The sequence below is a fragment of the Desmodus rotundus genome, chromosome 3 (genome assembly GCF_022682495.2).
Source record: "Desmodus rotundus isolate HL8 chromosome 3, HLdesRot8A.1, whole genome shotgun sequence".
Classification (NCBI taxonomy): domain Eukaryota; kingdom Metazoa; phylum Chordata; class Mammalia; order Chiroptera; family Phyllostomidae; genus Desmodus; species Desmodus rotundus.
Window position 1 is genome coordinate 161,620,796 of NC_071389.1, and position 27,628 is coordinate 161,648,423.

Here is a 27,628-nt window from a genome sequence, read left to right on the forward strand (position 1 = left end):
TAAACAGAATCATAAGAGACCACTCTGAACAATTACAGATCACAAACTGAACAACATAAAACAAATGGGTAATTTCTTGAAACAGAGTACCTACCCAAGACTGAATCATGGAAGAAACAGAAAATCTGAACAGACCAATTACTAGTCCAAGACCAGAGAGCCTCACTGGTGAATTCCACCGAACATCTAAAATATAACCAATAGCAAACTTCCCCAAACTCTTCTAAAAATACAGAAGAGGAAAGAACACTTCCAAACTCATTTTACTAGGCCAGTATTACCAAGATACCAAAACCAGACAACATTACTATAAGAAAAGAAAATTACATGTCAATATGCCTCTTTAACATAGGTGCAAAAATCTTCAACAAAGTATTAGCAAAGCAAATTCAACATTATATTAAAGGATCATATACCATGATCAAGTGAGATTTATTCTAGGAATACAAGAACAGTATAACATCAACAAATGAATCCATGTAATAAATAAAATGAAGGAAAAAACTATACAATCATTTCAGTAGCTATAGAAAAGACATTTTACAAAATTCAACATCCTTTCATGATTAAAGCTGTCCAAAAAGTAAGTATAGAGAGAATGGACTTCAAGTCAATAAAGACCATAAATGACAAGCCCACAACTAAGATCATTCTCAACAGTGAAATGCTGAAACCATTCCCTCTAAATTCGGGAACAAGGTTGCCCACTCTCACCACTTTCATTTAACATACTAAGGAAGTCCTAGCCAGTTCAATCAGACAAGAAAAACAATTAAAGGCTTCCAAAAGAGAAAGGAACAAGTAAAATCATTTTTAATTACACATAACATGGCATTATATATAGAAAGCTCTAAAGACACCATCGAAAAAGTTTGAATAAATTAATTCAGTAAAGTTGCAGGATACAAAATCAATAGACTATAGTCAGTTGTGTTTTATACAGCAACAACCATGTATCAGAAAGAGAAATTAAGAAATAATCCAATTTACAATTGCAGCAAAAACTATAAGACATTCATAAAATTGAAGAAGAGACAAGTAAATGGAAAGGTAGTCCATGATCATGAGTTATAACTAATATTGTTACAATGTCCATACTACTCAAAGCTATCTTCAGTTTCAATAATTCCAATGGCATTTTCCACAGAAACAGGTCAAACAATGCAAAAATCTCTACGGAACCAGAGAAAACCGACCATGAATAGCCAAGGCAATCTTGAGAAAGAAGAACAAAACTAGAGGCATTGTATTTCTTAATTTCAAACAAAATTACAAAGCTACAGAAATAAAAAATTATGGAATTGCCATAAAAACAGACACACAGACCAATGAATCAAAATAGAGAGCCCAGAAATAAGACCTCACATATACGGTCAATTAATTTATGACAAAGGGACCAGAATATGCAATGCAAAAAGAGGGTCTCTTCAATAAATGGTGTTGCCAAACACTAGACAGCCACATTAAAGAATGAAAGTGGAACCCTATATTACACCACACACAAAAATCAACTTAACATGGTATAAAGACCTGAATGTAAGACCTGAAGTCATAAAATCCCTAGAAGAAAACATAGGGGGTAGGCACCTTGTCATTGGTCTTAGCAATAATTTTTTTGAATGTGACACCAAAAGCAAAGGTAACAAAAGCAGAAACAAACAAGTGGGAGTACATCAAACTAAAAAGCTTATGCCTAACAAAGAAAACCATCAACAAAATGAAGAAAGTATTTGCAAATCAGGTCTCTGATAAGGGGTTAATTGTCACAATATATAAAGAGCCTATACTACTTTTTAATGCTATATACTGAAAAGAATACAAGTTTACAATTCCAGGAAGTGGGAATATAGATATGTTACATTATCATTTGTTAAGAGAGAAAGAATAAAGTAAAATAGAGGTATAAAGAGCTTAAGGGAGGGAAGGAAAAGAGAGGAGGGAAACAGGGAAAGAGAGGAAAGACACAGAGGGACAGAAAAACATAAAGAAAACCATGCTGACTAGAGAAAAGTATCAGGGCATTCTGCCTCTTGCTATTCTTTCTTTATTTCTTTTCTTTTGTTCTTTTTAGTCCTCAACTGAGGATATGCTTATTGATTTTATAAGGAGAGAGGAAGGGAGAGAGAAACAGTGATCACTTGCCTCCCACACGTGCTGATTGGGGATTGAACCTGCAACTTAGGTATGTGCCCTGACCAGGAATCAAACCCACAATAAATTCCCACCGAGTGACCCGGCCAGGGCACTATTCTTTCTAGTAAGGGAAGATTTAAAGGAAAATGCCAAGAGAAATACTTTCTTTACTGAAAAGAAGACACAAACGCAGTAAGTTAAAAATATCAAAAACAACACTAATGTACACTTTACATGGAGTACACAGGAGTTACTAAAACCACATTAGAGATTAAATATGATGGTTGTCATATGCCTTACATTGTTAGTCTTGAAGTGGTCTTTTTTGTTTATTTTATTTTGTTTTTAGTTTGCTGCTTAATTTTTTTTAGTGGCATGGTGCCACCTAAAATAAACTGCTTCCAGATTGTTAAGATCTTATAATAATATCTTAAGTTGTGACTGTAATTGAAAACTAGAAATAAAGTTAATAAAGGAATAACTAACAAATGAAAAACAATTATTTTATGGCTTGTGTTAGACTGAAATTGATGTTAACCTTAAAATATTATAACCTAACATTTTAGCTAGCAGACTTATTAAGATTCAGGACAGTAACTAGCCTAGAAAAAGTACTTACATTGGCTTTCCACAAAACTAAAGGTCTACCTGATGTGTTAGGAATAGTAATGATATATGTTAGAATGTTATGGCTTTTAAATAAATCCTTTTAATACAAGAAAAAAAGTTTTTAAAGATATATGAATTATAAAAGGTGAGGTACTGAGAAAAACCATTCAAATCAGTAAGAAATCCATCTAATATTCAGAATACAGAGCCTAATTCAAGCAAGTTCAGAGAGATTCGATTCTCATAGTATTTTCACACACTAAAAAAACACTGTTTTACAGTTACAGGCTGCAATGATAAACATGAGCAGCCGTCCCCTGAGTCCCACAGTGGAAGTTTTTAGAATGAGAATAAAATAGATATATTTTCAGGCTACTCACAATTAGATCTTGAAAACTTTATTTTCGATAACTGTTAACTCACTAAAAGCTTCAAGTGTTGAAGGTTGTTTCACTCCATTTATAGGACACTTTTAATAACAATTTCCAACTGGTTTTGAACAAAATGTGCAAAATTTTGAGATCCTGCTTACAAAAATGTTCAATAACAATGTAGAGCACATAGATTTATAAAGTAATTCATCAAAGACTGAAATGTTTTGAAAACTAACGAAAGACGAGAGAGAAAGCTTATAATGACATGCCCAAAATTTGAATTTATTCAAAATTAGTACTGTCTCAAAAACACTGTAAATCAGTAACATTAATTGTGCATATGTAAACTTGTTTAAAATTTTAACCACCTCAGCTTCTGCTTGGTAACATAGCAAGCATCTTTGGATGCAACTATGATATATATGTAAACCACAACCAATTCCAAGTATATCTTGGCTACAGAGGTTACATAACTTATTAACAACCCTGTTTTGCCCATGATGTTGTGATTCACCAAATCTGAATTCACATTATCATTGCAGAAATAATTTTATCTTCAATGTTCTGCAGTTACATGTGTCAAATTATTGTCTGCAGCAATAAACTCTTTAAAATACTAAATCTGACAGGAAATGGTGATGCTTTTTCTACAAACTCATATCTTCAGGTTGCCATATGGTCAATGATATAAGACGGGAGACGCTAAATGTTGGCAAACATCTTGGCACAAGTCGTATGTTTATCATCAACTTCACTGGAAAACAAAATATCAGTACTTAATTTATCATTAAGTATTAATTTTCCCTCATTTGAGCTCCCTGCTGCCAAAGATTACAAACACATTACCAAGCAATAAAAAAGGAAAACAGTTGCTGACAAAACCACTGCAGCAACAACATTCCTACTACTCTGTGTATGCTCTCTGACAGCGCCGATCAGCCCTCATTTCTTGCCAACATTTTACTTACACGTGATCTAAAATTTCCCAGGTTTCCTACTGACCTGGTTATACAAATCTCTCTGACTTTAGATTGCCATGGTACAAGCTGGCAGAACAAGTGAGAGTAGCACTAAATACTTCCCCCCACTCAACCCAGCAAGTTAGATGTCTCTCACTGCTCATGTCCCAGCACACTTTATCTTATCAGCAAGTGCCCTTCATGCTGTCTTTAAAAGGATCTATCACTTATTTTCAATCTGGAAAATGCCAGGCCTGGGTTATCATTGGATGTCTTTACATATAACCATGTGTTAAAATGAGAATTCTCTTCACTGCACACATGGCTCACGCACTAATTCAGACCATGGTAAAGGTTAAAACAAAAATGGCTGTTCATTGAATCTATCTGGGCTCATTTAAATAGAACTATTAATAATAGTTATCATTTAGTTAAAAACAAAAATTCCAAGATAAATGATAAACTGGGCATACCAGTAGGACCACAAGCATAAAGTGAGTATTACAGGCAAAATGGAATGATGTTCACTGTACATTGAAGTGTTAGCCTCATTTAACAGATGAAAATAGATGCATAGAGACAGAGGCTAATTTACTGTACAGAGAATTTACTGTAAAGCTAATTATGCTTAAGTGTCAAGCCCTCCCCATATTACATATGCCCCTCTCAAGTCCAATACCTAATTTTGTAGTCACAATTTTGCATTTTTTTTCCATATACAGAGCTCCTCACAACCTGGAACTACCCATGTATAGAGAGGTTTAATAATCCAATTCAGATAGCCCGGGATACCTAAAAAATGAGTTTGGTCCCAGTCAGTGTGGCTTGGTTGTTTGGAGCATCATCCCATAACCAAAAATTTGCGGGTTCAATTCCCAGTCAGAGCACATAGGTGGCAAGTGCGATCCCCAATATGGGAGTATATGGTCCAAGTCCAATGATCCCCTGTCTGGGTGCATGTGGGAGGCAAATAATCTGTTTCTCTCTCTTCCTTCGTCTCTCTCTAAAGGCAATGAAGAAAAAATTGTCCTTGGATGAGGATAAAAAATAAAAATGAATTTGGACTGGTGTTGATTTAATTTGGAGAATATATAATTTTACCATAAAATAGAAAAATAACCCAACAGAACCCTAACTGGTGTTACTATATTGAAATCTTTCCCTGCTATAATCCGACCTACATACCACTAATACCACAAGCATCATAAAAATACCACTGTAATTGTGTTACTTTCAAATTTGAATGACTCCTCAATAAATTTCAACTTCTCAGTGTGGCTTTCAACCTCACCATCAAGCAGTCAGATACACACATTTTAAAATATTTAAATATAATCTTATCTCCAACTACATAGGTAATATTTATTTTCTTTGTTTTTCCCCATTTGAACTTTATTTTATCCTTGTTTCTGATTTTCCAAACCCTCTGCTAAAACTATCCTATGTTCTACTGTTGTTCATAATATCTACTTTCTAAATCAAGTATTTGAACTCCCAATCTTGAACATTTCAAACTTATTTGCATGTCATATCCCCACTCACCCACCCAAGAAAATATAATCTCTCAGAAAAAAATTAAATTTCAATTATTCTGTACCCTCACCTGGCACACTAATGAGGAGATAGTACTCAGTAACTATTTTGCACAGGCAAACATTTCTAGGCCTACATTTACAAATGCAAACTCCTCCCTCCCCTACATTTATAAGGATTCTATCCGTATTTCTTGTAACACTGACTGAATTCTTCAATCCAACTTATAAAAATATACTTCCCCTATTTTTTTTAAATGCTCTTCTTATACTGCATGTATAGTACTGTACTATAGACCTATAATAGGTCTCATTCTGAATAGCATAATGGAGCCCAAAGACTGGTTACATCTTTATAATCACCTTCCCTCCTCTCTTCCTACTACTTGATTTTGGAGGTGTCTATGAATTTGGTGAAACAAGACACTGGTCAATAAACACAGAAAATAAAAGAGAATCTTTTCTGAATTAAAAAAAAATACAAGGTATCAGTGATAACCTGCAAAAAGTAGAAAACAAAAATTAAGAGTTCTAGGCCAATGATTCCCAGACAAGTAAAATAGTTTTTTAATTGGTAAGACTGACAAATGATTCATATTTTTGTCAAGAAAGAACTAAAAATGGGAAGGGCATTATAAAATCAAAAAAGTATGGATATACTTTTAGAAAAAAGAAAGAAAGTAGACCATTAAATTGAAAAACCTGACATTATCACTGATTAGCAAGTTTCGGGGACAGTAGATTGGAAACAACTATCATAGGGTAATTCGTTTTAGCTGAGATCAAATTTCTTTACCTTAAAAATAGACTCTGTTTGAAATGAAATTTATATCTTGCAAAGATGTCTACAAACCACAACACTAAAGTCAAACCAAGTAAGTAATGTAAAGAGGAAAATAAAGGAAGCTTGCTCACTCCCTAGCCTCATGCCCTTTCACTCTCTCTCTCACACACACACACACACACAAAAAAAAAAATTAAAAGACATTTTATGTATGACTGGTGGAGTCCCTAAACTGAAAAGCAGGCAGTTTGTTTAATGCCAAGAAAAGTTGTAAAGACTTTGTAATTGTAAAGATCCTCCTTTCAAACAATTCTGCAATTAAACTAACTATATATCAAGTTCCTATAATATACAACAATACTCTGCCTCAATTTAGCGTATACCACAGGTGGCAAACAAACCGCACAGGCCAAATGCAGCCCTCTACCTTGTTTTATGCGGCCTGGCACCTTATTTCTACCTGGCAGCAGTGCCAAGCTCTTGCTTAACTGTTGAGTAGTTACACTTCTACAGTCCTAAAATTACATTCAGCCCTTTGAAGGCAACCACAAAGCTGATGTGGCCCCCAGTTAAAATGAGTTTGACACCTCTGTACACTGTATACAATCAGGTTGCCATGACAAAAATGTAAATTTGCTACAGCTCACTTCATTCATTCCCTTGACAAAAATATCTATAGCCCCTTAATGCACATCTACCTACTGTCTGCCAAATAATCTTTGCAGGTTCTTTAAGACCTCTTCTCCCAATACATCTCTGCTAAGCTTTGCTAAAAATTAGGTCTCCAATTGGTTCAATTATTTATCTTCTCTCCTTTTCAACTCTTAAGAATCTGTTTCACTACTTCTCTGCAGTGCTTGTTCTGAGCAATACTGTTATCCTTCAAGGACTAATGCAATTTCCTGGTTTTCAGTCCTCTAAATATTCACAGCCCTTTATTTGCACCACTTTACAAAACTCATTTCTTTTTTTGTAAAGTACATTTTATTGATTGTGTATTACAGTTGTCCCATTTTTTTCTCCCCTTTATTCCCCTACACCCTGCAACCTCCCTCCCACCATCATTCCCCTGCCTTAGTTCATGTCCATGGGTCATACATATAAGTTCTTTGGCTTCTCTATTTCCTATACTATTCTTAACCTCCCCATGTTTATTCGGTACCTACCATTTATGCTTCATATTCCCTGTACTTTCCCCCCCCTTATCCCCCCTCCCTCTCCCCACTGATAACCCTCCAAGTGATTTCCATTTCTGTGAATCTGTTCCTGTTGTCGTTGTTTGTTTAGTTTTTCTTTTTTAGGCTCAATTGATGATAGTTGTGAGTTTGTTGTCATTTTACTCTTCAATTTTTTTATCTTCTTCTTCTTATATAAGTTCTTTTTAACATTTCATTTTTGTTGATGATGAACTCCTTTAACTTGACCTTATCTAGGAAGCAGTTTATCTGCCCTCCCATTCTAAATGACACCTTTGCTGGACAGAGTAATCTTGGATGTAGGTCCATGCCTTTCATGACTTTGAATATTTCTTTCCAGCCCCTTCTTGCCTGCAAGGTTTCTTTTGAGAAATCAGCTGACAATCTTAATGGGCACTCCTTTGTAGGTAACTGTCTCCTTTTCTCTTGCTGCTTTTAAGATTTTTGCCTTATCTTTAATCTTGGGTAATGTAATGATGATGTGCCTTGACTGTGCTTCCTTGGGTCTAACATCTTTGGGACTGTCTGAGCTTCCTGGAATTCCTGGAAGTCAATTTCCTTTGCCAGATTGGGGAAGTTGTCCTTCATTATTTGTTCGACTTAAGCTTTGAATTTCTTGCTCTTCCTCTTCTTCTTCTACAATTCGGATGGTGGAACGTTTAAAGTTGCCCCAGAGTTTCCTAAGTCTCTCCTCATGTTTTTTGAATTTTTGTTTCTTTACTCTGTTCTGGTTGAATGTTTATCTCTTCCTTCTGGTCCAATTTTAGTCCAGGTTTCCTTCCCTTCACTGTGGTTCCCTGTACATTTTCCTTCATTTCACTTTTCATAGCCTTCACTTTTTCCTCTATTTGTGATCATACTCAACCATTTCTGTAAGCATCCTAATTACCAGTGTTTCAAACTCTGCATCTGACAGGGTGTTTATCTCCTGGTCGCTTAGTTCTTTTTCTGGAGGTTTGATCTGTTCTTTCATTTGGGCCATATTTCTTTGTCTCAAGCACCCCTGTTTCATTGTAAGGGGCACAGTCTTAGGTATTCACAGGGCGGGGCAGTCTGCGCTGCTGTGTTGTGGTGCTGTACGTGGGAGAAGGTTCCAAGGGAACAGGGTCACTTGCTTAGCTCTCTGCTGGCTTTCAGTCACTTCCCCCACTACCTACAAGCAAATTGGGCCCCTCTGGTGCTGATTCCTGTGTGAGTGGTTTCTGTATGTTCTAGAACACCGTGGATGTCTCCAATGAACTCTCCTGTGAGGCCAGCAGGTTCTCCTGCCAGCACAACCCCAACAGATTTTTATAGCCAGAGGTTCTGAGGCTCTTTTCCTACACTGAAACCCTAGGTTGCACAGTGGTTCCTCCCAGTTTATCCACACACAAATGTGGGACCGCCTGGTCCACCAGCTGCCACCTTGCTGTGTGTCCTGTCTGCCCCTGCTGCCGGTCTCTGCCCCTCCTACCAGTCTTAGTGAATGTTTCTTCTTTAATTCTTTGGTTGTTGGATTTCCATACAGTTCAATTTTCTGGCAGTTCTTGTTATTTTTTGTTTTTAAATTTGTTGTCCTTCTTTTGCTTGTGTGAGGAGGCAAAGTGTATCTACCTACGCTTTCATCTTGGCTGCCAGTCCTCCAGAATACTCATATTTCTGTATAGCATGGTGTAGTGGTTAAGCACACTGTTCTCAAATCCTTACTCTGCCACTGATTAAACAGGTGACCTTGCACAAGTCACTTAACTTTATGGTGCTTCAGTTTTCCCATCAGTAAAATGGGGATACCTTTTGTACATACCTCACGGGGTTCTTATTAAAAGTAAGTGTGCTAATATACAAAAAGCACTTAGAAGAGTGATTGTTATATATACAAGGGCTACTTAACTATCCAATACCATAGTCATTTAGTTAATTCTAATCTCACCATTCTACCATAAATCTTTTTTGTGGACCAAAATTGTATCATTTTCTTTTCTGAATTCCCCCATATAGCTTAATAATGCCCTAAACAGGTAGACAAGTAAAAACTTATTTGTTGAATTAATTAATGTTGAATGCTTTGAGGGAGTAGTTGTTCTGAGGGAGCTTTGTAAATGTTCTCTGGTTACTTCACTTTTCTATATTACCTAACCTGTCTAATTATTAAATTCCAAACAGTTCTTAAAATTTTCAACAGAAAAACAACCCTAACAGCAGAGGGGAATAAATAAGTACTCCAGCATGGTCTGGAATAAGAATTCAAATTTCTGTTCTCTAGTAGCTCTAATCAGCTGCTAGTGATTATTCTGAGGCCATGGTCAACTAATTTTGCCTACCCTTGTCTACTGTGATAGTAGTAAGTGGAGATACTAATTTTTTCATTACCAACCCGGGGGTTTGACCCTAAGGAGCCTACATTCTCCCCCAAAATTTATTTAAAATTATATATTTTAATCTTAAAGTTTCACGAGAGTTTTACATTTTACTCTTTAATATATCCATGGTTTTCTAAGTTTAAAAAATATTTTTCCCCCTGATCTTGAGTAAAACTGATGTTCCAGAAAAAATATGTCCTGTTTCTTCTGTGGTTTCTTAATTACCCTGGTACCCAACACCTCCAGGTGCAGCACCACCTCATTTGGAGACACATAATCTTAGACATGTTTCCTACCGTTCACACTCCCTGAAAAGCTAGGAGTTGGAGATAAATGACAGGATAATAATAATACCTACAGTTGAATAGTGCTTAAGCATTTGTAAAATGGTTTCATACCATCATTTAATATTCACATTTTAAAGTCAAATTCAAAAACATCAAATTATCACTCATCAACTATCTCTTGTGAAGCCTGTAAGTGAATTTTCACTTTTCTCCAAGTTGGAAGGATGATGCTAGAACACTTGCCAAGAATAATTCAGATAAATTCCTAAAATACAATGCTAACATATTCAACAGGATAAATGCTCCTGCTCAAATTATTGGACATAGTTACAGCACTTGGAGAACACAAAAGCTGTCTGTCTTTCCCTCTTATAAAATCCCTTAGCATGGAAATGTTATATTCTAATCATATTACCACTGTCCTTGGTCTACTTGTGAAAAATAAAAAGGAATTTGACCACAGGAAACTACAGGCCAGCGTGATTTCCATAATGATTAGGTTATATAAAACTAAACTGTCAACCTATCATGCTTTATGGGAATAATCCTAAATACAAAATAAATTATAAAGTTTCTTGCAAGTTAGTAAAGTAAAAACTATTCCCCTTACCTCCTTTTAAAAAACAAACTAATTTGGATTCATGCCTCCAACAATAAATTTAAGGGCAGCAAAGAATGGCCTCTTCCATAATACTTTCCAATTCACGCAAAGACCATATAATGTCTCAAACAAAACCCCTCCCAAGAGAGAGGGGCAGACACTGGAAGAAGGCACTCATTAGTGGGAAAGGACGTGGTAGGAGGGAAAGGAGAGCAGGGAACCTCGCCCACGGAGGACCCCATACCTGAAGCCCTTAGAAAGGTATTGAGTAGAAGCTGAGTTGCTCTCTATTTATGAAGAGGCACCGGAATAGGGTTCCCCGGCTTGGATAATGATTAAAAGCCCCAGTCCAACCTAATGCCCTCCAGCGAAGGCTCTGTCCTACCCCCGGGGGCCTAGGAAAGTTACGTCATTACGGTAATAAATAGCCAGGGCCAAGAGGCACAGTCTCAAGACCAGCAGCATAACTCACCGGGAACCACCGACCCAATTCATCTTCCCAAAACTTCTGTGTGAGGGGACACGGAGGTCCCAACGGCTGGCACGAAGACGCCTCTGTCCAGTGCGGAGCCGCAGTTTTCAGGATCAAGCTGGCTCCGTGCAGTTCTCCGGCCCTTGGGCCCAGCCACCCAAACAGCCTCTTCAGCCACAAGAAGTTCTACCCTGGCCTCCCGACAGCCTCTGCGGCCCCAGTAGACTCCTCCTCGTTCTCCCGACAGCCTCTGCGGCCCCAGTAGACTCCTCCTCGTTCTCCCGGCAGCCTCTGCGACCGAGGTAGGCTGCTCGCGGCCTCTGCAGTCTTTGCAGGGACCCTGTCTTGGTAGGGCAGCAAGGGTCACTGGGAAGCAGTCAACCCGCCTTAAGGAGAAGGAAGACAACAATTTTGAAGACGCCCAAGCAAGGACGTCTAAGTAAGTGAAATACCAAGTCTGTGGCCACAGGGTTCGTGTTTCAAACCGCGTCCACCATAATTTTATTTAGCTCTTTTTTGGGCTCAGCCTTCTTTTTCAAATCAAAGAGCAGACTTGGCGAAGAAAAAGAAGGCGAGGACAAAGTCATAGATCCCTAATCCTAAAGATGATGTTTCCATTCCCACCTATCATTCTATACAAATTATTTTTTAATTATTTTATTGTTCAATTACAGTTGTCTGCACTTCCCCCCCTATACGAATTCTTTAAGGATCTTTCACATGCAGTTTAATAGTCAGTAAACTGCTTATTGGAAATATTGCACTGTAGTAATTTGCCGTTCTGTGCACTTTGTGAGTTTCTGAGAGAGCTTGATCAAAACTTGATTTAGCTGTAAAGGCCTAAAGGCTTTAAACTCCTTCCTTAACAAAAAATAAAAATCAAAAAAATAGATTTTACTGCTCATTTCTGTGATGTTTGTATATTCTCACAAAATAGCTTAAAAGCTGTTCTCTAATGCTTCGGTTAGAAACTAGAAATCTTTTGTCCCAAATAAATGCACAAAATACCTTTTTCCCCCTCATTGTCATGATTTTTTACTTGATTAAAACCTGGAGAACATTTATCATTTCAAATATCATTTATTCATAGTCATTGGGAAATAGACCCTAAAATAAGATTATGTCCCAGAATGGACATCTTGTTTAGTGATATAAATTATGATTTTTGTAACAAAAATTCATAAAGTACATTTGTCATTGGCCAGGTGAATACAGCATTTCAGAACAAATTAGTCTTAGGCATGGAATAGCTGGTCATGTTTCAGTAATTAAACCATACAGTCAAGGCAGAACAACGGTCAAGGATATTAGCTTTTCCTATTGTCAACATTTTAAAAGTCACAAACTGATTAAGTGAACTAGAAGGAGAAAACAATTTGCTAAATGATTAACTTTTTTTTTGGCTGTATTGTATGTGAAGGAACGTAAAGGAGAGGTCCACCCATTTGTTGAAAAGAGTCAAAACCCAGGAGCTGGATAGAGCTAGCTATCTACCTAACTGGAGCCACAGCTTTCCTTGTAGTCGCAGGGAGGCAGTGGGGGTGGTGAATGAGACTAAGGAGAGATTAATCCATGAGACACATCTCCAGACAAGATATTTACCGGTTTTTCCTTCCAAGAAAATATACTTCCTTATAAACCAGTTTTAGGTAGTTATTTGTAACAACTTAAATATTGACCTAAGGTCTCATCTTCAATGTTTATGTCTCACTAAATAAGGCTAGCATAACTGGCGGACTGGGTGAAAAAGGTGAAGAGATTAAGAAGTACAAATTGGCGGTCATGAAATAGTCGCGGGAATGTCAAGTACAGCATGGGGAATATAGTCGATTATATCGAGATAGCTCTGTATGGTGCCAGGTGGGTGCTGGGAATATCAGGGGGAACATGATTGTCTGACCACTGTGCCGCACACTTGAAACTAATACAAAATGGTATTGAATGTAAACTGTAATTGAAAAATAAATTTTAAATTAAAAAAATAAAAGATATTTTAGTTGAAAAAAACAAAAGCTAGAATAACTAATAGGTAATGAGTCAAACCTCTGCTATGTTAGGGAAAAGAATACAGCACAGATGAAATACTATTTGGTTGGCCAAAAAGTCTGTGTTTTTTTCTGTAAAATAAAAGACATTTTTTTAAATTTTCACAAATAACTACTCATTTGGATATTTTGAGTATGTCAGTTATCTCCCACGTGGTAGAACATCGATTGTTCTCAATTAATGCCTCAGTTTGATCACTATCAACTTCAACTGATCTACCCAATCGGAGCAAAGTCCAGCAAGAAATCTCCAATGCCCTGCTAGAGCCATCCTACAGAAAAAAACAAATGAGCTTTTTGGCCAACCCAATACTTAGCATTTGTTGAGAAGGAAATCCATCCAGATTCTTAAACTTTAATTCAGTTTACATATATATGTAAATATAGGTAGTCTAATATTTATAAATCTATTTAATCCTGCTCCTGTATGGATATTGGTAGTGTCCACTTTGACACTGATATTAAGAGTCTCACACTTGAGAAAGTGTAATTTGATAATTATTTCTCATTTACAAAATCTTTTTCTAAGACTATTTTTCTCCTCTTAAGAAAGTTTTACTACTTTCCCACATAAACACAGGTAAAGTTGAGAAACTTGAGTAAAAATTAGGCTGAATTATGTTTACTAGATTAAGTGACTTTTTTAACCTCCTTTTGCTGACATAATTTGGAATTCAAACTAAATTTACATTTTCTTTGCTTTAATTTCATGCTGTTAGTAGAAAAAAATGAAAGAAGTACCTTGACATACTTGGTTTCTTACTTAAATGGCATTTATTTCCAACTGGAAATACCTATCATGTTTCTGCCGTCTCAAATTCTTTCTTTGCCTTCCCTGAAGGCTTGATTCTAGACTCAGATACTAAGATCAACCCTGACTCTGGGTGAAGAGTGGGAGTGGACCTTAAATGGTTACAGCTAGGTCTGTACTTCAGTGGCTCAACATCCAGTCAAATTTCACATTGCCTTTTCCCCAGTTCCAGTAACTGGCCTTCCTTGCACCACAATTGTGGTAACCAAATTCCTATCTTGATTATTTTCCTCATACCTAATTGTTCGTTCTAACAAGTTTTTTCACTCTAAGCATTAAAAGCTTTTTTCCTGTCCTCATTATCATTTGGTAAACTGACCTACCTACAGCGACACGGGGACGTGTTTGGATGTCTAATATTGTTTGCCCCCCTAGATTTCCCACTGCCCTGTTCCTCCCCTGCTATGGCTGTCTTGTGCCAGTGATGCAAGCCACTTGCCTCAACTGCCAGCTGCTTTCTGACCCATGTTCTGCCTGGCTGAACACCCTTTCATCACCCCTAGTTAAGTTTACCCTAGCCCTCCACCTGTCTTACACAGTCAGGAAATGTAACATAAAGAATTAAAATTTATAGATATAACACAGACTTATTTTAATACATGGAAAGCATGAGACTAGGAATATAAGATTTTGAAATAAACTACTATGATACCATGAGCTCTACATATAGACTTAGAAAGTCATAATGGAATGACAGATTGTCTGCTAACATGGCCAGCTAACAGAGAGACTTGCATGAATTCACCACTCATGTATTCATAAACCTGCTGAATTGGATGCAAACAAAAAGAGATCTGTGATATCCTCTATTCTAGTTTAATGCATATCTTTCCAGGCTTCTGGCTGACTAGATGTGCGCATGTATGTTGTGTGTTGGGGGATGAGAGTGAGGAAGCAAAATATGAATAAGAATATAGTTATCCTTATCCAAAATAAAATGACCTTTATATTTTTTAGGTATGCAGAATTTTGCTTAACTCTTTAGCTGTTTAAGTCCTCCATTAGGAATATGGAGAATTTTTTAACACCCATGGTTTTTATAAAATAACTAAAATGTAAATGGGAAATAGCCAATAGATTATCTCTAAGCCTAAACAAAACAAACAAAAGCTTGCCAAACAGAAAGAACTCTTGAAAAATGAAGTAAGGTCCTGAAGAAGTTATTTCCACTAATTCTGGTTGGATTCCCAAATGGTTAGCATTTGAGTATAGAGTCACATACCTCCGAAGTAACAAGGGACGTGAGGAGGTGGCAGAAGTGAAACATGCTCTCATTTATTTAGTAGTCACCTTGTAAATAAATACCAGTGCATCAGAACTCCATTGCTAAAAATAGCAGGTACGGAGCTGGAAGACTTTTATTATTAGGACAAGTAAACATAGCAATGGAGGTATAGCAAAGAGTTAGTTTCTATAATACAGACTTCTATTTATTTACAAAAAAAAAACAAAACCCTCAATGACTTGTCTGATAGGTTCTGGGGTTTCATATAAAATTACAGACAGAAAAAAGAAATAAATAGATGGGGGATTGACCGCAAAACAGATTCAAGTATTTTCTCCAGTTCCCTTTCCACTTGTCACTTTCTTCTCTCACCCTTTCAGATTCATTCCACAGCCGTTTCATATTCATTTTATGTTGATCCTCTTATCCCTCAATTCCCTCCTTCCTTTTTCTTCTTCCGTTTTATAGCTTTTGGAAATCTCCCTTTCTTTTTGCTCTTCCCCTTGTGGTATCTACTAAAACCTTAGAGAAGTGATGTATGTTCTGAAACTTCCGTAGGTTGCTAAGTGACGCTGAGCATGCTCAGTAGCTACAGTAGGTTTGGTCGCCAAGAGCTGCCTTGATTCGACCTCTCCAAAAATAGACATTTAACTCTCTGAATTCCAGTTTAAGGATGTAATTCGTTTTGCTCTCTCCACATTTTCGAGGTTCAAAGGGAAGCAGTGAGGATTCCAAGGTCCCACCGCCCTCACAGCCAATGAGGGGCCTGAGAGGGAGGAGCTTGGGGAGACTTGGTGCAGCTTGAGCTTCTGAGCGAATCATCCCCAGTACAGGCAGTGGAGTCGGAGCTCTGCTACATTTGTCACAGCAGAACAAAATTAAAAACAAAAACACAGAAGAGGAGAAACGCTGCAGAGTATGGAACGCTGTAGGACTTTCTGAAATATTTGCCGGGGATCCCTGTGGAGGATGATCTTTTAAACAATTCTTTTTGAAGTCGGTTTGGGTCACTGGGAAAATGATACATATGCTAAATGCAGCAGCTGATCGAGTGAAATGGACCAGATCGAATGCTGCTAAAAGGGCTGCCTGCCTGGTGGCTGCGGCATATGCTCTGAAAACCCTCTATCCCATCGTTAGCAAGCATTTAAAGCAAACTGGCCACAGGAAGAAAAAAGAAGCTTACCCGGCTGCAGAGAACAGAGTTCTGCATTGCACCGAGATTACTTGTAAAAAACCTTCGCCTGGAGTGAATGCAGATTTTTTCAAACAGCTACTAGAACTTCGGAAAATCCTCTTTCCAAAACTTGTGACCACTGAAACAGGGTGGCTCTGCCTCCACTCGGTGGCTCTGATCTCAAGAACATTTTTGTCTATCTATGTTGCTGGTCTGGATGGAAAAATCGTAAAAAGCATTGTGGAAAAGAAACCTCGGACTTTCATCATCAAATTAATCAAGTGGCTTATGATCGCCATCCCTGCCACTTTTGTCAACAGTGCAATAAGGTACCTGGAGTGCAAATTGGCTTTGGCCTTCAGAACTCGCCTAGTAGACCATGCCTATGAAACCTATTTTACAAATCTGACTTATTATAAAGTGATCAACATGGATGGGAGGCTGGCAAACCCTGACCAGTCTCTTACTGAAGATATTATGATGTTCTCCCAATCTGTGGCTCACTTGTATTCCAATCTGACCAAACCTATTTTAGATGTAATTCTGACCTCCTATACGCTCATCCAGACCGCTAGATCCAGAGGCGCGAGCCCAATTGGGCCCACCCTAATAGCAGGGCTTGTGGTATATGCCACTGCTAAAGTGTTGAAAGCCTGCTCTCCCAAATTTGGTAAATTGGTGGCTGAAGAAGCACATAGAAAAGGTTATTTACGGTATGTTCACTCCAGAATTATAGCCAATGTTGAAGAAATTGCCTTTTACAGAGGACACAAGGTAAGAGAAATTAAGGTGATGGGTGAAATGTGAGACTTCAAGCTGTCACTTCAGTGCTAGATACCATCTGTTGTACTATTGATAGACCCACTTCTTTAGCATTTTAGATTCCTGTGGCATCTAAACCTTTATTAAAATATATGCTTCATTACCCTGTTTAATGACAAGTTGTTTAAAAAAATATAGAGTGGAAACCTATCTAAAGTTTCATGAGAATAAAATGTTTGGTACTGTAAAAAACCAGTCTACTTATTCCCAGTTACCCACACATGCTCAGAATTATCTCTAAAGCCTTTTCTTAAAACTTAAATTCTAACTTGGTAGGTAGTTCTACAGAATTAAAAGGAAATATATGTTTGGAAACTAAGTAAACACATTTTTATTGAGATGGAAAATTTAGGTTGGTATTTTGTTGTTGTTGTTGTTTGTTCAAGAGAAAAAAACATGCTTTCATCTCAAAGACAAGTTTGACAGTTTTGCCTGTCTAGTCAGTGATTCGGTGTCCTGAGATCTACGAAGTGCAGTAGACTGTGTCTCACAAATGGGATTTCCATTATTCTTAGTTAATGTTCAGCACCACATTTTGACACAAGTAAAGGGAGGCAGTGAAACGAAATTCTGTGTAGCATTGGTAGAAAACCTAAAATTAGAAATGAGGAGGAGAAAAGAAGTTCCAGAATGTTATTTTAAATATTAAAGATTTTCAATATTCAGCAGATCCTAAAAATAGTTAGCCTAATTGCTTAAAATTGCAGGCATGAAAGTAACTTTATAATATTAAATATGACAGTAATTTTAAGGTGATGCATCTGAAATCTTAATACAAATGACTCGGCAAGTAAAATATTAAGGTATTCTAAAGTTGAAAATGCTATTTTAATTACCAAGCAAAAGTATTTAATTTTTGAAGCATCATAAATTATTAAAAAAATTTATAGCAGTACCAATCTGAATAAGAAACTTGAAAGCAAATTTAGGACTTCTACTCCCACTTTGAAAATTGGCCTCGTATGTTGTATTAATCATATTGATGTGTCAGTCTTCTTGAATCACTGAACTTAATGGTGTAAACTATATCCTGCTGTAGGTTTCTTGAATTTATGACAAAATCCAATAAATGGAGTTAATTCAAATCTGAAGTCTAATTATACATATATGTATCGTGTTTTATTTTCAGGTATTTTTTGTACAATCAAAAAGGATAAGGCTCTAACATTATATATTCATATCTCATTGAATATCATTTAATTTCAATGTCTTATACATGTAATTTTAAGATCATGATTATACATCACATATATTTCTATACTAAACATTACATTTACTGAGTACCATGGTTGTTTTAATATTACAGGTGTGATAAAGCTAAGTAATGATGACTAAATTCTGGTGTTAATCTGTATTTGTTGGTTGTTAGCATCATAGATAATATAATACTAAGTAAAATAAACTAATATGTAACTTATCCTTAAAGAAAGTCCTCAAGCATGCAATATTTATTTTGATACCTCATGCTAAATTAATTCTTAACTGTTTTTCTCTCTATAGGTAGAAATGAAGCAACTCCAGAAAAGTTACAAAGCTTTAGCAGATCAAATGAACCTCATTTTATCAAAACGTTTGTGGTACATCATGATAGAGCAGTTCTTGATGAAGTACGTTTGGAGCGGCAGTGGACTCATTATGGTGGCTGTACCTATTATCACTGCAACTGGCTTTGCAGATGGTGGTAATGGCATTCATGCTTAATCTCAAATATATATTTAAGATTATTTCTCTTGAAGGTATCACTGCTGGCTTTGCATGAACAAAACTCTGTATGTAGGCATTGTTCTGTAGTAATTAACAGTCAGAAACAATGGAGGACCTTTCGACCTCCAATAATAAGACCAGCAATATATTTTTTAAAAAGTTCATTTGAACTTTTGTTAATGTGGCTCCAGTTGTTCATTTGAGCCACAAAAACAGGTAGTTCAAAAGATCTTTCCAGTTCTTAAACATTTCAGAGATCTCTGATGCAGTGTTTCTAAAAGCTGAACTTGAACAATTTTAATTATACTGCCCAATATAAAATAATTCTCTAGTTTAACATTTAAACTCAAAACAAAGTTGCTTCAAAACAAGTTATAATACAGGTTTTACCCATTGCCAACATCAGTTCTGCACATGCAGTGCATTCAATCTATAAATATTCGATAACTGGATCTACCCTGATTTTATGAGAAGTTAAGTAACCAGGAATATGGTTTCAGAGTGCTTCATGCCATGGTGCAAGTCTCTTCTTTCTTGTAGGTGATGCAGGTAACCTCCTTTGTAGCATGATTTGGTGTATTGTGGGGGAAGGCGTTTTCAAGTTGCAAGTTTCTAATTCTTTCCTATCACCACCTTAATGGTTTTTACCGATATTTTCATCCTTTGGAATAGTGAAAAATATAAGTGCAAAAAGGACATTACAATGTTGTGTAATACTTGACTGAGATGGAAGTTTGGATCTTAATTGGCAGGGACAGAGGGGAATTAAATAACGAAGCAGCATTTTCTGCTATTTCTGCAAAATAAAACATTCCTCTCCTCTTTGAAAACCCCTTGACCGAATTGGCCTTAGTGTTGAAAGAGCTAGGCAAAAGTTTGGGCTTTCTAGTGAGACAGAATTTTCCTCAACTTCTGGCTTTCCCTCTAGCTGCCTGTATATGTCTTAGTTGTTCCTTAAACTTTCCAAACCTCTGTTTCTTTATGAAATGAGAATCAGAAAGGCTACTTCAGGGGGTTGTTGTAAGGATTTAATAAAGTAATGTTTATTAGGCACAGAGCATGTTCTGGATGCTCTTGATATATTTATTTCATAGAAAACAAAAGGTAACACTGAAAATAATGTAACAACTCACACTATTTTGTAGTTATTTTTGCTGTAGAATTAAGGTTTAATAGTTATCTGTTTGAAGGCATTAATAGAAACAAGTACAAAATTGCCATACGCTTTCCTTTTTATTTTTGTTTTTTATTATTATTCTATTACAGTTGTCCTGATTATTCCCCCTTGCCTCTCCTCCACCCATCCCACCCCCCACTCCCACAGTCAGTCTGCACGCCGTTGTCCATATGCTTGTATATTTTAGCAGTACTTCAATACATTAACCAATGCTTATAAAGGCACTTACCAAATTTGGGTCATTCTTAACCTAAAATTAGTCATTTTGGTATTTACGACTTGTCAATCCCTTGTGATACGTACTACACATGTACCAAATATACTGGACAACTCAACAATAGACAGTATGTTTACACCACCGGGAATCTGGATTTCATCTGTTTTTCTTTTTAAAATGTATTCTTTAAAATATTAAAAAGCTTATATTGAAAAAGACATTGTTAGTAATAGTATTTTTAGGCTTAATCCTTTCATAATAAAATTAATTGGTTTTTCAAGAACATTAAAGAAAAAAGACAAAAACCTATGGGTTTAAGATTAGTTTTACTAAGAAATTTGACAAAATTATCAGGTATTCATAGTGAATCTAAGTCTATGGATAATTTTAAAGTTTCATATATAACATATATTAGCAGCAACCCCAATTAGAAGATTATGGTATAGTTCTGTTAGTCCTTGGAAGTATTGGTCTTATTAGAAAGCCCTAGAGTAAACATACAACAGAGAAAATGCAGCTATTAATGGTGACAAATTAACCCCACAGAGAGCAGTAAGATGTAAACAATGTATGCAAAGAATTTAACAACCTTACCTCTGTACATGGTGTAATAAGATATTTAAAAACATATCCTACGAATCCTGAAAATACCATATTAAATTAAAGAAACAGTATTAGAATTTTAGATGGGCATAATAACATTGATGCAAGAGAAACAACGTGATTCTTTTTTTTTTATTGGATTTTTTCCATTATTATTTATCTCCCTTATACCCTTCTTCTCCCCCCACCCCTAATCAGCACATGTTGTCCATGTCCATGAGTCCTTTTTCCCTTTTGCTGGATACCTCTACCACCAAGCTTGCCCCCCGCCCCCTGCACAAAGCTGTCAGCCTGCTCTCTATGAGTCTATCTCTGTTTTGCTTGTTAGTTCAGTTTGTTTATCAGATTGCACATATGAGTGAAATTATATGGTATTTGTCTTTCTCTGACTGGTTTATTTCACTTAGCATAATGTTCTCCAGGTCCACCCATGCTGTCACAAAAGGTAAACTGTTTTTTTTCTATATCCAAGTAATAGTCCACTGTGTATATGTACTATAGTTGTTTTATCCACTCATCTATTGATGGACACTGGGCTGCTTCCAGATCCTCGTGATTGTAAATAACACTGCAATGAATGTAGGTAGAGATGCTTATGTTCTTTCTAATAAGTGTTTTTGGCTTTTTCAGATAAATTCCCAAAAGTGGAATTGCTGGATCATATGGCAATTCTATTTTTAATATTTTGAGGAATCTCCATACTGCTTTCCACAGTGACTGCACAAATCCGTATTCCCACCAACAGTGCAAAAGGGTCCCCCTTTCTCCACATCCTTGCCAGCACTTGTTGTTTGTTGATTTATTGATGACAGCCATTCTGACAGCTGTGAGGTGGTATCTCATTGTGGTTTTAATTTGCATTTCTCTGATTAGTGACATTGAGCATCTTTTCATATGTCTATTGGTCTTGTGTTTGTCCTCTGTAGAAGTGTCTATTCAGGTCATTTGCCCATTTTTTAATTGGATTGTTTGGTTTTTCTGGTGTGGAGTTTTACAAGTTCTTCATAAATTTTGGATATTAACCCCTTATCAGATGTGTCAACAAATATTGTCTCCTATTCAGTAGGTTGCCTTTTTATTTTGTTGATGGTTTTCTTTGCTGTGCAAAAACTTTTTAGTTTGATGTAGTCCCATTTGTTTATTTTTCCTTTTGTTTCCCTTGACTGAGGAGATATAGCAGAAAAAAATATTGTTGCAAGCAGTGTCTGAGATTTTACTGCCTGTGTTTTTCTTCTAGGATTTTTATGACTTCAGGTCAAACATTTAAGTCTTTAATCCATGTTGAATGCATTCATGTGTATGGTGTAAAAAGATGGTCTAGTTTCATTTTTCTGCTCATATCTGTGTAGTTTCCCAACACCATTTATTGAATAAACTGTCTTTATCCCATTGTCTGTGCTTGCTTCCTCTGTCAAATATTAATTGACTCTAAGGGTGTGTGTTTATTTCTGGGCTGTCTATTCTACCCCATTGATCTATATGTCTGTTTTTATGCCAGTACCATGCTGTTTTGATGACTTTGGCCTTGTAGTATAGTTTGATATTAGGTAGCATGATTCCTCCAACTTTCTTCTTTCTCAAGATTGCTGTTGCTATTCAGGGCCTTTTGTTGTTCTATTTAAATTTTTGAAATACTTGTTCTAGTTCTATGAAATATAGCATTGGTATCTTGATAGGAATTGTGTTGAATCTACAGATTGCTTTGGGTAGTATGGACATTTTAATGATGTTAATTCTTTCTATCCATGACCACAGTATTTGCTTCCACTTATTTGTGTCTTCTTTAATTACTTTCTTCAGTGTCTTATAATTTTCTGAATACAAGTCTTTTTATATCCTTGATTAGATTGAAGCCTAGGTACAAAGTGATTCTTAAAGCTTCTCAAAAGAAAACTTTATACAAAGAAAAGCAGTATAAGAATTTCATAGAAGAAGAAAATGAATTTATAATGACAACGTTATTATGAGAGTGTGCTTCGACATAGTCTGTACTTTCTAAGGGCCCCTACATGTATGCTTATAATGTTTATATGTATGCATTTACTAAGTGCATTTGACCTAAAATGACAACACATATAAATTGCAATTTACCCAGACAAAATAATTTATTTATTTTTAGATGACTATATATCTTTGAGGCTTTAGGTCTTAGAATTGCATGCCATATAGTCTAGTCTTCAATCTTAATTTACTCTTATGCCTGGAGTTGTCCCTTATGGTAGAGATGAATTAATTATATGACACTATCTATACTTAAGATAGAAAAAAATGGGCAAATGAGAGAGGAATGTCAAAGAGAAAAGGGAGAAAAAGTAGGATGGAAGAAAGGAAAAAAACAGAATAAAGATAGAAGCAGGTCATTGTTTAAATCTTGATTTGCTATTTAATAGTATTTATCATTAAGAAAGTTATGTAAACTTTATATGCCCCAGTTTTCCTATCTTAACTATAAAGAAAATAATATATATCTTAAAGAATTGTGAAATTTTATATATTGTATACATGTGCTTAGAAAGAGTTCTTGGCAAGTATTAAGAACTTAGGTGGAAGCAATTGTTAATACTTATTTATATTTTTACCATATGGACTCTGGAGTCAGAATCTAGCTCTTTTGTTTATTAGACTGTTGGCTAAGGACAAATAGTTTAACCTTTTTGCGCTTCCATTTCTTTGTTTTTTAAAATGGGGGGAATTATAGCAGAGTAATTAGGTGGATTAAAGAAAACTGCATACATAAAACTTGCAACAACGCCTGCCTCATAGGAAATGCTCACTAGACGTTTGGGGGCATGATCGCTGTTGTTAAAGGAGCAGGGCTTCAACAGCGATGGCAGTCCGGGGTAGATGTGCAGATAGGAGAAAGTCTGCATAATTTTGGTGCGAAGGAACAAAGAAAAAGAGTTCCATGGCACACTTGTTATACCATCTACCTACAACTTGAAGTGCAATGTTGGTAACGGCAGGATTACATTTATGTTCTAGTTCACATTACAGAATTTGGTATGGAATTCTGTTGTTTTCACATCAGAGGAAGATCTTACAGTCATCTCGTCTGGGGCCCCAGATTTGTTGAAGGCTGGTGGAAGCACTAAGGCTAGGACATTATGTAATTCCTAGAGCACTGCTTTTTTCCCCCTTTGCCACACTGCCTCTATATTAGGTACTTAGAACTAACTTTATAAGGGGCTTCACTTAGTTTGAGACCAACTCAATCATGGGACCAAATGGTTGAAAAAGCATTAAAATATTTAATTACATATATACTTTCTATTATATATTTTTAGAGGAAATTACCCATTTGTTCGCTTTGTATTAAGAGAAAAACTGAAATTACGTGAAGAAAATAGTTACCTGACAGCTATAATCTCAATTTTTAATATTAAACACCACTTTTCTTCTTTTCATATGAAGAGAAGTTCTGGGCAAGGCCAGAGAAAGCTACCCGTGGGCTCCCGCCAGTCATTACCCCAGCCCCTTAACAGGCAGGGAAGATAGTTCCCAGACCACTAGCACGGCCAGTCGTGTCTGCCGAGTTTACGTCAGGGTTCGCACTGTGTATTGTGCAGTGCTGTGGGTGTTGAAAAATGTGTAATGACATAACTTCAGTTTTTTAAATCCGTTCTTGCCTTTTCACTGAAATAACAAGATGTGACCATGTTTTAATACAGGGTCCGGCAGAAGCAGCTCTTGCTTACGTGTGGTTGGTAGGGTAAAACTACGGGTGTAATAATTTATAGTTTTAATTTGAACATTTCACCTAAAATGTCACATGGCATGCTTGAGTGGGATATTGTTATGTTACAGAATTATGTGCTTATGATTCTGTAATAAAAGATTTTGCGATAAAAAAGGGATGTTGTTTGTGCCAGACCCTGTATATACTTATCCGCAGAGCTGAACAGTATCAGTAAAATGAGAAGATACAGTATTCAGTATTAAATCCTCTAGGGAGAACTTTTGACAAAACATTTACAATATTTGGTAGGAAAATAAAATGTGTTATGACACAAAATAGATGAGTGCTTTAGGTCACGAACTTCTCTGGTCTGTCAGAGGGTTATAGAGCTGGCTGTTGTGCACATGACATGATTCCACTGGCCCTGTGTTCGCAGCATCTGCCAGAGAACAGCCAGTACAATAGAAGTCAAATGAAATCTGTCCAGAGCCATTTGTGATTTTATTACTATAAGCATGAAGAGCCTGGTAAACACTAATCTGCCAAAGCAACGTGGAAGGTACCAGGCCCTATCAAACACAAGCCCACCTATGCTAGTGTTTTCTCTTCTTAACAGAGGCTGTGAGTGAAAGCTACTATTCAAACCCCTTGTAACACAGTTTGTAAAATCTTACCATTATTTTCAATCATCAGCCAGATTCTCTACGAGCCAGTACTGTTCTTAGAGTTTTAAGTGATGACAGCAATTTTGGTAGCTTACTGAGAATCCTTTGGTAATTATTTTTTGTGACTTATCTAAATTTTTCATACATTTAAAAGTGTTTGAGAGTATCTATATTCTTTTCCCAGTATATTTATCCAATCATATCTTTCATTTCTCACTTCTACCAGCACGTACAGCCTTTCTTTTTCCATTCCTCAAGGAAACTGAGTTCATGGGAAATAATGATAGTTCACTAGAGTAGTATTTAATGGGAGAGACCATACTGGATTACCATAACAGGTGCCAAAGAACTCAGGGTGATTCTGATACTCAAACAAAATCAGTGCCTGACAACAACCTACACTGTATTTTCACCAAGATATTTATCGTTCTGTTGGCTTTCCTTGAAATTTCCCTTCTCTGTGCCATTGCTTATGCTATTCTTCTGATGTGTTAGAATTGTATGTGGTCTTCAAGGCCTCCCTCACAGTCTCCTCCTCCATGAAGCATTTTCTGTCTCTTGCAGCAAGAAATGATCTTTACCTCCTTCAGACACCTCACATTAACTCACGATAGGCTTCCCAGCTTAGTTATTTGGGAACTTGGCTTAGCTCTCTTACCAAACTGGAAGCTCCCTCAGGAAGGAGTCTGAAAATAACATTTACCTGTGCATACCCTATAGCACCTTACCTAATTCCTTGCACAACTAGATGTTCAGCAAATGTCTGCTGAGTGAATTCTACGTATGCACAGATCCCTTTCAAACTCAGCTGAGATATCTATGAGCAAGTAAAGGTAAAAGTTCTTAGTAGTCATACTGGGGCACAAGTTAAATAATTGTTGTGGAGAAAAAAAATACCCTTCACATTGAGATAAATCAGAGAGAAATAAACATTAAAGTAGTATGGGTATGTTATTCTAATTCATTAATTCACAGTATTTATTTTTATTTTTAAAATTTATTTATTGATTTTTTAATTTTTTAAAAATTTTTATTATTCAGTTACAGTTGTCTGCATTTTCTCCCCATCCCTCCAGCCCAACCCACCTCCCTACCCCCCCTTCCCCTTGATTTTGTCCATGTGTCCTTTATAATAGTTCCTGAAAACCCCTCTCCCCACTGTCCCCTCCCCATTCCCCTCTGGCTATTGTTAGATTGTTCTTAACTTCAATGTCTCTGGTTATATTTTGTTTGCTTTTTTCTTTTGTTAATTATAATTCACAGTATTTAATTTAGAACTTTTAAGATAATCTATAGAAGGACCAGATAGAGGATCAAATTGATGGAGAGATTAAAGTAGTGACCTGGAGAGAATAATTTTGAAGAATAAGAGTAAATTGAGTAGATGTGCAGTAATAATAATAACTACAGAAAATAAGAACAGCTAACTATTATTTCCTGCATTATAGATGAGAAAATAGGCATAGAAAGCATGAAGTACCTTGCTCTAGTTACCTCAGTACTTGACAGAAGGAGTAGAGCCTAGATTCAAACCTAGTCTAACTCCTGACTCTTAACCATAATTTTCATTGACAGTAACTTGGAATGTTCATCTATGAATTCATTTAATACACGTTAAGGAGTATTATGTGCTAGACACTCTTCTGAGTACTAGGAATAAAGAATAAAACACGGTCTTGACCCTTAAGGAACTTATAGCCTATTTAAAAAGCTAGACAGGGGTTTCCCCTGAAACCTGTAGTAAAGAATTAACTCTTGAAGAAGGAGCTAGGTGGAAAAGGAATGTAAGTATAATTAAAGTAAGAAGAAAACATATGTACAGATATCAGAGGGTAAAGAGAATATTGCATGTTTGGGGAGCTGCTGTACTGTAAGGTGAAGGTTTTTTGAAGCAGGTAGACAGGTTAATTTGCATTTCTATTAAAGGAACCAACCAGAAATATTTGTTTATATTACAGTCAATTGAATTTTATTGACCAAATAAGTAGTATTTTATTGCCTAGCTACAATGAGGGCAGCAGTTATGTTTGGAAAGGGTTGAAAGAATACTAAATGAAAATAGTCTTTATACCTATACATTTCATTGTTCTAACTCTTTTTCTAGAAGAATAATAAAGGGAGCTTTAAATAAAATATGGTACAATTACTGCATTTTTAATAATTAAATGTCTAGGAGATTGCTAATACTATTGAAAAATTTACATAAGGCTGTTGTAGCTA

At 36.3% G+C, this 27,628-nt stretch overlaps 2 protein-coding genes across 2 annotated transcripts in view; one reads left to right on the forward strand and one right to left on the reverse strand.

Moving 5' to 3' along the window:
* REDIC1 (regulator of DNA class I crossover intermediates 1) overlaps nt 1-11,379 on the reverse strand; it is a 56,982-nt gene extending 45,603 nt beyond the window's left edge. The window contains exon 1 of the mRNA XM_045184351.3: nt 11,287-11,379. Coding sequence (XP_045040286.2) covers nt 11,287-11,309 — 23 coding nt within the window. The 5' untranslated portion in view covers nt 11,310-11,379. The remainder of the gene's footprint in view (nt 1-11,286) is intronic.
* Nucleotides 11,380-15,954: 4,575 nt separating this feature from the next.
* ABCD2 (ATP binding cassette subfamily D member 2) overlaps nt 15,955-27,628 on the forward strand; it is a 55,858-nt gene continuing 44,184 nt past the window's right edge. Inside the window, exons 1-2 of the mRNA XM_024575683.4 lie at nt 15,955-17,318; nt 18,867-19,047. Of these exons, the coding sequence (XP_024431451.1) occupies nt 16,386-17,318; nt 18,867-19,047 (1,114 nt within the window). The 5' untranslated portion in view covers nt 15,955-16,385. The remainder of the gene's footprint in view (nt 17,319-18,866; nt 19,048-27,628) is intronic.